This window comes from Rhinatrema bivittatum, chromosome 1, assembly GCF_901001135.1.
Source record: "Rhinatrema bivittatum chromosome 1, aRhiBiv1.1, whole genome shotgun sequence".
Lineage (NCBI taxonomy): Eukaryota > Metazoa > Chordata > Amphibia > Gymnophiona > Rhinatrematidae > Rhinatrema > Rhinatrema bivittatum.
The window spans coordinates 87,307,457-87,319,794 of NC_042615.1; the positions used below are offsets into that span (position 1 = coordinate 87,307,457).

The window sequence follows — 12,338 nt, forward strand, 5'->3', positions numbered from 1 at the left end:
CTGGTGGATATTGCCCACATCAGTGTTGGCCCATGGCGACAAAAGTGATACTTCTGCTAGATCCAAACGAAAGAAAAGACGACTAGACCGTGCTGTATGGATGTTTCTGGAATACAAGTTGTATTTGATTGGGACAAGCCTCTATGCAATATCGTTCAAAGGAGTCGGATCTCTCGCTGTCAGCTATGGTGTTCAGAGAGGTGCTTGGATGAATAAAGTCCTTTTCCAGGATTACGTTTTCACCATTCTGTCCGTGAGGTGAAGGTGCGCTAAAAGAAAATTGACTTGCCAGAAAACAGCTAAGTGGTTTTACTTGTGAATAGCAGCCAGGCCCACCCAGATGTGTAAGTGGAAATATTTGTTTTGCTGCCTATCTGCCTCCTAATCCTACTGCCCTTCTCCATCCCAGGGATCAAGGGGTAATGGCAAATCTTAGACCCCACTGTAGGAAAGACTTTATAGGAAGTTTCTGTGATCAAGAGCATTTCATCAATTATTTCTATGCAAGATTTACTATAAAGTCAGCCATAGGTTGAATTGCTTGAGCTTGGCACCAGATAAAACCATCAACCTTGATGCACAACTGGAAACGGCGATATATTGTTTCATTCTGATGAGAAAGGGGGTAGAGAGTGGATGTTGAAAAGGTTGGGAGGAGTGGATAGAGTGCTATGGAAGTAATTTTTTTATGTTGCAATTTTTATTAAACAAGGCTTTGGATGACCCAGTGGGGCCGATGAAGTGGTAAAGAACATTTTTTAAAATAAATATTCACAGAAAAAAACAAATCTGTGGTAAAATTAAGGTCACACAAATTACTTGACTATATTAGGGGTATAATGGCCTCAGAAGTGGCAGACACTCTTAAACCAGACACTAGAAAGAAGATGCTAAGCAAGAAATTCATAGCATACATTATCAGGCATTTAAACTAGAGGGTGGGAATGGCAGGAGGTGGCCACTGAAATTGCCATCCCCAAGCATAGCAAAGGTGGGAGATGAAAACAACAAAATGAATCAGCTCAAAACAGCAGAAATGGAAACTAGGAAGAGCAGCAAACCAACAGGGTCATTCATCAAAGATAGGGTATCGTGCGACGTGAATGCAAATTTTGAAAATTTTATTCAAAGGGGAGGAGTTAGGTGGGACCTATGAAAATGAGGGGCATTAATACAATGTGTGATAGTGTAGTGCACATTATTGCCAGAAATAACTACACCTTTTTTTTCTAGTGTTAAACTGTGCAATATGTCTGAAACTGAATTTGTGATATTGACTGTGAATTCTGCTTTGGGTAGAGAGAGAGAGAGAGCCTCTGGGGTGGAACACATTGTAGTCAACTCTTTATACCACTACAGGAGGGCCAGCTAGTAACTCATGGTGAGGTTTTGGTGGTGGTCTAGGGTTTCGGGGCCAGTTTTACATGCACAGACCGTAGAGCTCAATAGAAAAACATTCACCCTGTTGCAAATCAGAAGAAAGCAGAGATGAAATCAGGACCAAAAAAAGAATATATTTTTCTTTTCCAAAAAACCTCTAGGATGCTAGTGAGTAGCATTATGCGCTGGTTCCTACCCCATCCCTGTGGTTTGCCCCCATAGTTGAGTGTCGCATCATTACACATCTGAAAACCACAGTCTGCAGTTTCTCCATGACCAGTGTGTCGCTAGTGCTCCTCGCCCTGCTGACCCCTCAAATATTTGTTCTGAACTCCAGTTCTAGTGCAAATTGGTTCCAAGCCCCATATGACACTGCCCGCAAAGAGCTGACCGGCTGACTTCACACTTCGGAAAAAGCGACTCAGATAGTTACTCTTTCACTCCAGCAGAATCCTTCCTACAATAGCAACAGTTCTGCCTGTAGAATATTTCTGGAGCTTTGCAGGTTTGTCCAAATCAAGCAAAACAAATTGAGGGCAGGATTTAAACAGAAAAAAAGTGCTGATTACCATCAGCTGTATCTCTCAACTAAATATGTAGAAAATGCACAAAACGTATTTTAAAAATCATTAATTACACTCTTTTTTCCCCCCCCTGTTTACAGCTAAAGATGCACACAAGCCCCCTGTGTTCGTGGAGAAGCTGCAAAACACGGGTGTGGCTGAGGGGTACCCCGTGCGACTGGAGTGCCGTGTCTCAGGGGCACCGCCCCCCCAAATATTCTGGAAGAAGGAAAATGAGTCGCTCACTTACAACACAGACAGAGTGAGGTTGGACCAATTAAAACATTATGAAGAGCAGAAATGTGGTTCAGTGTGTTGAAAGAAACCCAGACCCATTAAATACCATGTAACGTTGTGGAGATCCATAGAGCACATACACTGAAAGGGCCTGGTTCTCCTTTTCTGTGTCTGTGGGGGAGAAGCTTAGTGAATCAGGCCTGTGGAGGACAATTTTCAAAGCCACATACATAGACGGGTAAAGCTGCAGCCTGAAAATGGCCTTTCCTCAATGCTGCTGTAATTAAATTCGGCGCTCTCCAACACACACACGTTTAGCTGTGTTCAGAGGAGGTCGTTCCCGGGAGCGGGCTTAGGTCGGGGGAAGAAAAGGGGACACACAGACTGTATTTTCAAATCTCCGTGCATTATTTGCCATTAAAAAAAAAAAAAAAAAAAGTACCCAGACAAAAAGCAGAGGCAAATGATCACGTACCTATGGCAAGTTTCTGCTTTGAAAACCGGCAAAAGGTCCGCAGATAAAAAGTCCCCGCAAACTTTGTCCTGGTGAGACAGCCAGGCCGTTACAAACGTTCCATCTGAAGAAAGAACCTGTCTGAAAGCTGAAGCAATTTATCTATGGGTAATTTTTATGCCAATTCAAGAGAAGGTTTCACAGCCTGAAACGAATCCAGAAATGTTAACATTGAGCATCTCGTGAATGAGATTCTTCAACCAGGTGTCTGGTAATTTTCTCAAGCCATTACGAACAGCACTGTTCAGAAAAGTGTCAGTAGACGCATGGGGCTGGTTCATGCCACGGTTGCAATGACATTTTTAACACAGCCATCGCAGATCACTGGCAGCTAGTGTGGGGATGATCAAATATCTGGCTTCTCCTGGGATTTGGGGGAATTGTAGGGGATTGGATCTAAGAATTAAAATATATGGCAGTGCCAGAACATAGTGGCATTGACGGAGATAAGAAAAAAAAAAAAACCCCACTGGAAAACAACAAATGAAGAAAAGCTATTTTGGAGAAGCCAATGGGAATATTCACACCCTTGGTCTGTAGGAAAAGCACTGAGTACAGCCATCAATGCTTGTGAAAAGAAAGACCCTATCCATGAAGCACCGTGCAACGTTGGCTCAGTGGACATGGCAACACACAACCGTGCACAGAGCACAGTGTTTTATATAGAGTGTTTTATATTGTAAATTTATCTTATGCAAGTTCATTGATGATATCCTGAACACCAAACTGGCTCGGGTTCCCCTAGTACAGTTTTGGGATTCAACTGTTCTCGAGCTTTCCCCTCATTTTTGCAGAACCGATATCTCCTAATGGCATTTGAAGAAACCCATAGAGAGAGTGCACTGGTGGCTACATTTAAACTAGGCCCTCCGAAACTATTCTTAAAAAAATACTGGGCTCTCCGAAATAATTCTAGAAAGCATTTGTTTCCTAATTCTGAGGAATATGTGTGTAAAAGAAACAACTGGATTGTGTACACGATCACCGCATGCCTCACCCTGTTTTTGATCAAAACAGAGCGGATGGAAAGCTTTCTGCCGCTTTCAAACCAGATTCCTTTTGTGTGCAAAGCTTCGGTTTCATTAGGTTTTGAGTTGTTCATTTTCTTTATTTTTCCTCAGCATGCACCAGGATAACTATGGCTATATTTGCCTGCTGATACAAGGGACAACAAAAGAAGATGCTGGTTGGTACACCGTGTCAGCTAAGAACGAAGCTGGGATTGTGGCCTGCACTGCCAGGCTGGATGTTTATCGTAAGTCGCTGTTCTTACACACTAAATTGCTGCATGCTTCTTCCCTTCTCATCTTTACCTCCGTTTTCAACCTGCCATCCCACTAGCATGTCCAGTTGAATCAGGTCAACTTGTCAGCCCTCGAGCGCTAGAGGAAAGTCTCCCCCAAGATTATTCCTCACTGCCGCTCTGTGGCCTGCAGGGGCCATCACAACCATTTTCCATTTCCTCTTGGGTTTTAGTGCATCACCCTACACATTAAGTGGTGGGGTAAATTCAGTAGCGAGACTAATTGCAAGGGAGTCACATACGATTTCAAACATGCACAAAACCAACCTGATTTTCAAACCTCAGGTACACGCAGAAGTTGGCTTTGAAGATCGCACTGCTATGCCGTTAAATATATGTGTGTCTAGCCATAAGCAGTGTAAAATGATGCGTAAAGCTATATACATAAAGGGGCAGATTTTAAAACCTGCGCGCGGGTGCAGATGTGTTCGTGCAACCTGGCGCGAACAAATCTACGCCCAATTTCATAACATGCGCATGCAGCTGTGCGCATGTTATAAAATCCAGGGTCGGCGCGCGCAAGGGGGTGCACAATTGTGCAACTTGCGTGCGCCGAGCCGCGCAGCCTGCCTCCGTTCCCTCCGCCTCCCCCCCCCCCGCACCTTCCCCTCCCCAACCTGCCCCCCAGCCCTACCTAGAACCCCCCCTTACCTTTGTTGAAGAAGTTACGCCTGACTCCCGGCAGGCGTAACTTATGCGCGCCAACAGCCGGCCCGCGATCCCAGGCACAGCGGCAAATGGCCGCTGTGCCTGGAGGCTCAGGCCACGCCCCTAACCCCCCCCCCGGACCGCCCACGCCCCACCCCTTTTTGCAAGCCCCAGGAAATACGCGCGTCCCGGGGCTTGCGCGCCTCGCTGAGCCTATCTTGCAAGATAGGCTCGGCGTGCGCAGGGGGAGGCAGGGGTAGGTTTTTGGGGGTTGCGCGCGTATCTTACGCATGCAACCCTTTGAAAATCTACCCCAAATAGCCTGCTGTTTTCCCACCTAACGTTTTGAAAATTCAGTTTACGTGCATGCCTTATCAGCCTGCCCCCCGAAATGCCCTTTTCTTTTTAGCTCAGATATATTTATGCACATAATGAAATTCCGGGCTTCTTTATAGGTGGCCAATAATCTACACCGAGCACATAGAAATGAGCTACACATGTAAGTCCTTATTTAACATGCCCGAGTCCTCAGTAAGGGGTAATTTTCAAAATTATTTACATGGATATAACAGGGATTTATGCATATAAATGCACTTTACTCGAGTAAATGGCTGTTGAAAAATTGCTACGACAGTACGTTACATTTCTGCATGTAGCTCCTTTGAAAATTATCCCCTATGGTTTTGAAAATGTAACCCTTAAGTTTTGAAACCCAGTAAAACAGCCTCCCTTCTGCAAGCACAGATGGACCAACCTATACGGAGTTTTGAGAAGCCTGTTCTGAAGCACAAAGAGAGCTTTGTGGTGCCATAACGAAAACAGATACCATCAGGTCTTAAGAAATTAATAACATTCTTCCTTGGCGAAACTGTGGCAAAGTAAAATCCACTGCAAGAAAATAATGACAAGAATACCTGTTGACCAAAGGCCCAGAAGAGACCCCTCTGCAGATCTCTGAACTATGCCATGGCCCTACACAATAGGATTAGAATTTAGATAGGAAGGCAGAGAGAGAAGAGATATCTTGGCCCTCTGAGGGACGTCTATTCCATATGGTGGAACAAAGAGAGAAAGCCTAGAAATGAGCAACATACCTGGGAACTCTGAGGATTTCACTCCGAGACTCAGGTAGTTTGCATCAATTGCAGGGTCTCAGGGGAAATACTAAAAAGCTCAGGGACACTCTGGGGCAGATTTTCAAAGGCTACGCGCGTAACCTGAGAGAATCTGCCCCTCGCGCGCCGAGCCTATTTTGCATAGGCTTGGCGGTGCGTGCAAGCCTATGAAAGGGACGGGAAGGGGGCGGGTCCCGGGGCGTGGAGGCGGTCTGCGGGTGGGTCCCGGGGCGTGGCGGCAGTTCGGGGGCGGTCCAGGGGCGGGGCCGAATCCCCCGGCACAGCAGCCTGTGCTGGGGGATGGCAAACCGGCGCACGCAAGTTACGCCTGCCTCGGGCAGGTAGGGGGTACGATTTAGTTAGGGCTGGTGGGTGAGTTAAGATAGGGGAAGGGAGGGGAAGGTGGGGGGTAGCCGAAATAAAGTTCACTCCGAGGCCGCTCCAATTTCGGAGCGGCCTCGGAGGGAACGGGGAAAGCCATCGGGGCTCCCCTCCTGCTCAGTGCGCGCCAAGCCTGGATTTTATAACATGCTCGCGGCAGCGCGCACATGTTATAAAATCAGGCGTAGATTTGTTCGCGCCGGGTTGTGCAAACAAATCTATGCCCGCGCGTAGATTTTAAGATCTTGCCCTCTGTATACATCTGCAGTCACTCCCCTTCCTTACAGGCCGATGCGTTTGGCCGCGCGTTTTCGACACGCTGTTTTTACCTCTTATACAGTAAGGGGTAATAGCATGAGGAAAATGCGTGGCCAATCCCCCCGTAGGAGCCCGGCCACTGGGACTTAGGAGATCACGGAGGCTGGAGCTGAAGTAGACGGGCAGGGATCTGGAATCAGGCAGGAACTGAAGCAGGACAGGAACTGGATCCAAGCTGGAACTGAAGCAAGACAGGTTACTGGGACCAAGCTGGAGCAAAGACAGGACTTGGACACAGAAGCGTAGCAAGTCTTAGGCAGGAACGGAGCTGCTAACGCAATAGCACACTCCAGGGCTTGGAGCAACTGGGAACCGCAAGGAACCCCGTTGCAAGGCAAAGTTCTGGGCTCCGTGGCGGCCTTACATAGGCCACAGAGTCTGACGTCAGGAGTAAGGCGGAGCCTTCAGTGGCGGGAAAAGGCCTTCAATAAGTGCGGCTCCTGCGTGCGCACCTAAGGAGATGGCGTCCAGGAAGGGTTTCTCGGCGGCATCCCCCCATGGGGATGCCGCCGTGGGGATGGCACCAGCCATCCATTGCTCCTACCATGTGACAGGGGCTGTGGGGGACAGGAGGGTCCCCCAAGACTTGCCAAAAGTCCCTGGTGGTCCAGCGGGGGTCTGGGAGCGATCTCCTGCACTCGGGCTGTCGGCTGCCCTCCAGGACCCAAGGCATAGTGTAAATGCCTCTTTCTGTATCCTCAGCCTCTGTACTGGAGATTGCCAATAATTTATTTATATTCTGCTTTTCACACTTTTTTCAGCGCTTCAAAGTGGATTACATTCAGGTACTGTAGATATTTCCCTATCCCCAGAAGGCTTACAATCTAATAGGGTCATTTATCAAAATGCTATAAGGCATTTTCACATGCCACTTTGACATTCAAAGTAAGTTGTATGAACAGAACAGTGCTGTCTTGTGAAGATTTTATGACCCTTGGAGTAAGGAAACTCATACAAAGATGAGATTTGTGCAATGCTCTCTCAACCTAGCCTGATGTTACCTGTGGCAATAGAGGGTAAAGTGACTTGCCCAAGGTCACAAGGAGCAACAGCAGGACTCAAACCCTGGTTTCCTGGTTTATAGCCCACTGCTCTAACCACTAGGCTACTCCTCCACTCAATAATCAGGCCAGGCACATGAGTGGAGAGTTCCAAAATAAAAAGTTTACTGTTCAACTTGATCAAGAGTAATTAAATGGAACCAGGTACATTTTTCTTCTTGTCACATCCATACTCTCTTCAATAAATAAAAGCCAATGTGATCTATGTCTTTGGCCACTTAGTCTCTTGCGACGTGTGCCCTTTCTTCCTGTATAGAATATAAGGCTCCTCTTCCTGTGCTCCACAGTTTGATTCTGAAATCTCTTCTTTCCTGTTTCTCCTTGGCAAACACTCCTGTGGGGAGCTTCAGGTTTCTCCTCTCTCCTCCAAATAGTATCCTTCCACTCTCCTAACTTCTTCCTACCAATCACTGTGTAAGAACATAAGAAATTGCCAGACTGGGTCAGACCAAGGGTCTATCAAGGCCAGCATCCTGTTTCCAACAGTTGACATGCCAGATCACAAGTATCCAAACATAAGATAAATCACAAGCTACTATTGCTTATTTATTACCGTCACAGCAGTTTATGGATTTATCCTCTAAGAACTTATCCAAACCTTTTTCAAACCCAGTTACACTAATTGCTGTAACCACATCCTCTGGCAATGAATTCCACAGCTTAACTATGCGCTGTGTGAAAAATAATTTTCTTTGATTAGTTTTAAATGAGCTACTTGCTAACTTCATGGAGTGCCCCCTGGTCCTTCTATTATCTGAGAGAGTAAATAACTAATTTACATTAACCTGTTCAAGTTCTTTCATGATTTTGTAGACTATCATATCGCCCCTTCTTTAGCCTTTCCTCATTAGGGATCCATTCCATGCCTCTTATGATTTTGGTCACCCTTCTCTGCCCTTTCTCATATCTTTTATGAGAAGTGACGCACACAGTACTCAAGGTGCAGTTTCACCATGGAGCGATACATAGGCATTATGACATCCACTGTTTTATTTGCCATTCCCTTCCTAATAATCCCTAACATTCTGTTTGCTTTTTTGATCGTCACATCACACTGAGCCAATGATTTCAATATATTATCTACTATGATGTCTAGATCTTTTTCCTGGGTGGTAACACCTAAGATAGACCCTAACATTGTGTAACAACAGCAAGGGTTATTTTTCCCTATATGCATCACCTTGCACTTGTCCACATTAAATTTTATTTGCCATTTGGACACCCAATCTTCCAGTCTCACAAGCTCCTCCTTTAATTAATTACAATCCGCTTGATATTTAACTACTCTGCATAATTTTGTGTCATCCGCAAATCTGATCCCCTCACTTGTTGTACTCTATTTATAAATATATTATAAAGCACCCTTCCAAGTACAGATCCCTGAGGCACTCCACTGTTTACCTTTTTCCATTTAATCCTACTCTCTATTTCCTGTCTTTTAACCAGTTTGTAATCCACGAAAGGACATCACCTCCTATCCCATGACTTTTTAGTTTTCTTAGAAGCCTCTCATGAGGGTCAGAAGGTGTGTTTTTCTTACTTCCTAACCTACCCAACATAGGTTGTAACCAATATCAGCTAAGCATAGGGGAATTCGAAAAAACAAATCATCCTATTCCAAACTAAAAATGCCCTACTAAACCTGAGAGTCAGCTGCTCCTATGAAGGCAGGAAAGTACCATGGCAGCAACCTCCGGGGGAAGTGCTATGGCAGGGTGGTACATTCCTCCAACCTACATGGCTTGGTGCTAACTCTAGGCCAGAATTACTAGCGGAGATCCCATGGGATCTCTACCTGTGCAAGTACATAGAGGGATGATTATCCAATTAGAAGGTGCAGGGTGCCCAAAGCTTGTCAATCAAAAGGAATAGAGACATCGGTTCTGGCTTTCTTTTTTCCCTTTTTACTCCCCAGAAAATCAGAGCAAGCTGAACTAAGAATATGTGGAGATTTTGTGATGGATGAACGGAATCACAGTTTTAGTTAGTCAGTTTGATATTTTTTTATGTATATAAATTGCCAAATGTATGGATGAAAGAAACTGACTTCTAATAGTAGTTCATTCTATGAACATTGAATTTTCATCGTTTTTTTTTATTATTATTTTCATGAACATCAGCAACCTTCCATTGTTAGAAACATAACATTTCTTAAATTCCAAAACTTAAATTTAACTGAAACCAGTTTCCAAAAAAAGCAAAGAACTGACACAGATGAGGGGTTTTTTTTTTTGTGACGGAGAGGTCAGACCTTGCAACTGTGGTGGAAAAATAATGACTTGAGATCCGTAAGAATAGAGGTCCAGATTTGTGAATGAGAGACCAAACGATTAACATTTTACTTTTTTTTTCTCAACAGCTCAGTGGCAGCAACAGCCACACATCACCAAGCCAAAAAAAGTGCGGCCTTCTGCCAGTCGCTATGCAGCACTTTCTGACCAAGGTCTGGACATCAAAGCAGCCTTTCAGCCTGAAGCAAACCCTGTCCACATGCAGGCAGAGTTAGTGGAAAGCGATGACCTGTAGATCTGCCGTATTGATCCATCCAAGCGGATTACACTGAAAGCCATCACCTTGACCGACAACACTTCTATGTCACTTTATGTACAAAGGCAGGCACCATCAGTTACAAAGATACAGAACACCTTAAGCTTTTCATTCTTATTATTTATAGCAAGTTTAGGAATATGAACAGCTGCTATGTATGACCAGCCATGTACACACTGCACAAAGTGTCACATTCACCATCCAGTTTCCTATACCTACACTGATGGAGCTGTTACAAATGCCTTATTAAATACATGCCAAAATATTACTGAAAAGAGGCTCACGCCGATTAAATGCAGCTATGTACCACCAGGTGCCTTTAAATCCCGCAGCGCCTAAAGTAATGAGATGTGTCATGCGAGACAGCTGGAATGTCACGGACGTTAAAGTGGTGTATGGTCACCGCTCTCCTGAGTTTGAGTGCATTCTGACGGTGACAGTGAACAAGTGCAATATGGAAGAACAAGAAAGGAAAACCGTAATCTGTGCAAATGCCTTATCTCTGTAAATTCTTTTGCATTCTGCAATAAGAAAGCAATTGTATGCCTTAATACTTAGAGCATTGACACTCATGCATCGAGGCTGACACCTTAGCTTGTAATATTTATCTTCCTGCCACTTAGGATGTGGTCCATTGTCATTTAAAGGACATTTCAAGGCTAATTAAAATACAATTGAACTAGGAGGAATGGAGGTTTAACATAGTAATGAGTCTCTGAACCCACATGAAAATATAACAAAACCGAAAGAAAACAAAAGCCATATGAAGAAGAGTGGGGAAAGGCTGGACCTTATAAAGTTACTCTGGGAGCAGTCTCTAAAATCCAGTCACACTGAACACTGCCACTCACAAGTGTGAAATGCTGAAGACAGACGGAAGAGTTTGGGAAGAAAAGAAAAGAAGCCTGTTCATGGAGATGGCTTAGAATCCGTGTAATATTTTTGTGTGAATACTTGGGGGGAGGGATGTAAAGCAAGTTGAACGTGGACTGAGTATGAAAGGCCTGCGATGAGTTTATGCCACGTGATGCAATTTACTAGACGCTTTGATGGATGTAGAAATTAAAGGTAGACCAAACCTGATGTGTCATGCAGATATATCTTTTTTTGTTTTAACCACAGCATGTGTACGTGTGGTAACTAGAAAGCTTGGTTTCTGTATTTCTTTCCTACCCTGTTCCCCCAACACCACCACCACCCCCTGCCATGCTGAACCACAGTAGCTAAAAACAAGTGAACAAGACTGCTTTCAGAATGCAAGGGGAAAGGACCAACCGCATCAGGAGGTCTGAACCCATGACTAACAAATCGGAATTGCCATGAAAAAGTATAAGGTTTTGCTGGTACGAGAGTCCCTTTGTTATGAAAGGAAAACACTGTATTCCTTATATGAAGCACATTTATTATTCATTATTTATAATAAGTGTCAAAATGTTTTAGCTCTTCTCAGTTATCAATCAAGTACTTAACGTTTTCTATTTTGTTTTTGTAATTATATCCCGCATCATATTATATTGCGCTACAGCTAGGCCTTACCTGCTTTATAGCTCTTTGTACTTACACGAACTGGGTTTTTAATTAATGTTTTACTTTAGCACAGTAATAAAGTAATACTGTTCTTTATAGTTTGGTGCTGGTTTTGATAACAGTTATAAGTATTGCTTATATGACTTTAGTATCCTTTACACAATCTATGCCATGTAGAACTAGTCTACCTATAGTTTAAAGAAAAGTACGTCATATTTGCCAGTAATTTCTTGAATGTAAACTTACTAATTTGCTCTTTGCTTAGCTTCGCTTGCATTCTACTGCCACCTGCATTTGTATTTATAAAAGTAAAAAAAAATAAGTATGGTCATACACTTCTTTGGTTTGTTGTGCTGATACTATGCAAGTTTAAGATCAATAAATGTAAAATAAATGAGTGGCTGTCATTTTCTAGAGAAAGGTTTACCACTGATAAAAATGTGTACAGGATTCAAAATTAGTTCATCACAAATGCATGTTTCAGTGCTCTACAACTGAAAACATCTCTTCCAATGCTGGACAAAAGAAATAGCAGAATTCTTAAAAGAAAACACTATAAAACTGCCTTTTTGTGTTGTAAAAAGGACTTTTGCTACATTTGTCAAATAATCTTTTTTTCTGGCAAGTTTATTTCCAGTAAATAATTACATCTGGGTTTAATGAGAATAGAATTTAAACCGGAAAATGGAAATTCGTGTGATCTAAAGAACTCCAGCACAAACAGTGGAAATGGGCTGGAATGTA

General features: G+C 43.8%; 1 protein-coding gene across 6 annotated transcripts in view; it reads left to right on the forward strand.

Moving 5' to 3' along the window:
• The window catches only part of PALLD (palladin, cytoskeletal associated protein), an 805,838-nt gene extending 793,847 nt beyond the window's left edge, over window positions 1–11,991 (forward strand). For all 6 annotated transcript variants that reach the window (XM_029572712.1, XM_029572641.1, XM_029572802.1 and 3 more), the window contains 3 exons: window positions 2,045–2,210; window positions 3,816–3,949; window positions 9,880–11,991. In XM_029572712.1, coding sequence (XP_029428572.1) covers window positions 2,045–2,210; window positions 3,816–3,949; window positions 9,880–10,046 — 467 coding nt within the window. In that variant the 3' untranslated portion in view covers window positions 10,047–11,991. The remainder of the gene's footprint in view (window positions 1–2,044; window positions 2,211–3,815; window positions 3,950–9,879) is intronic.
• The last annotated feature ends 347 nt before the right edge of the window (window positions 11,992–12,338 follow it).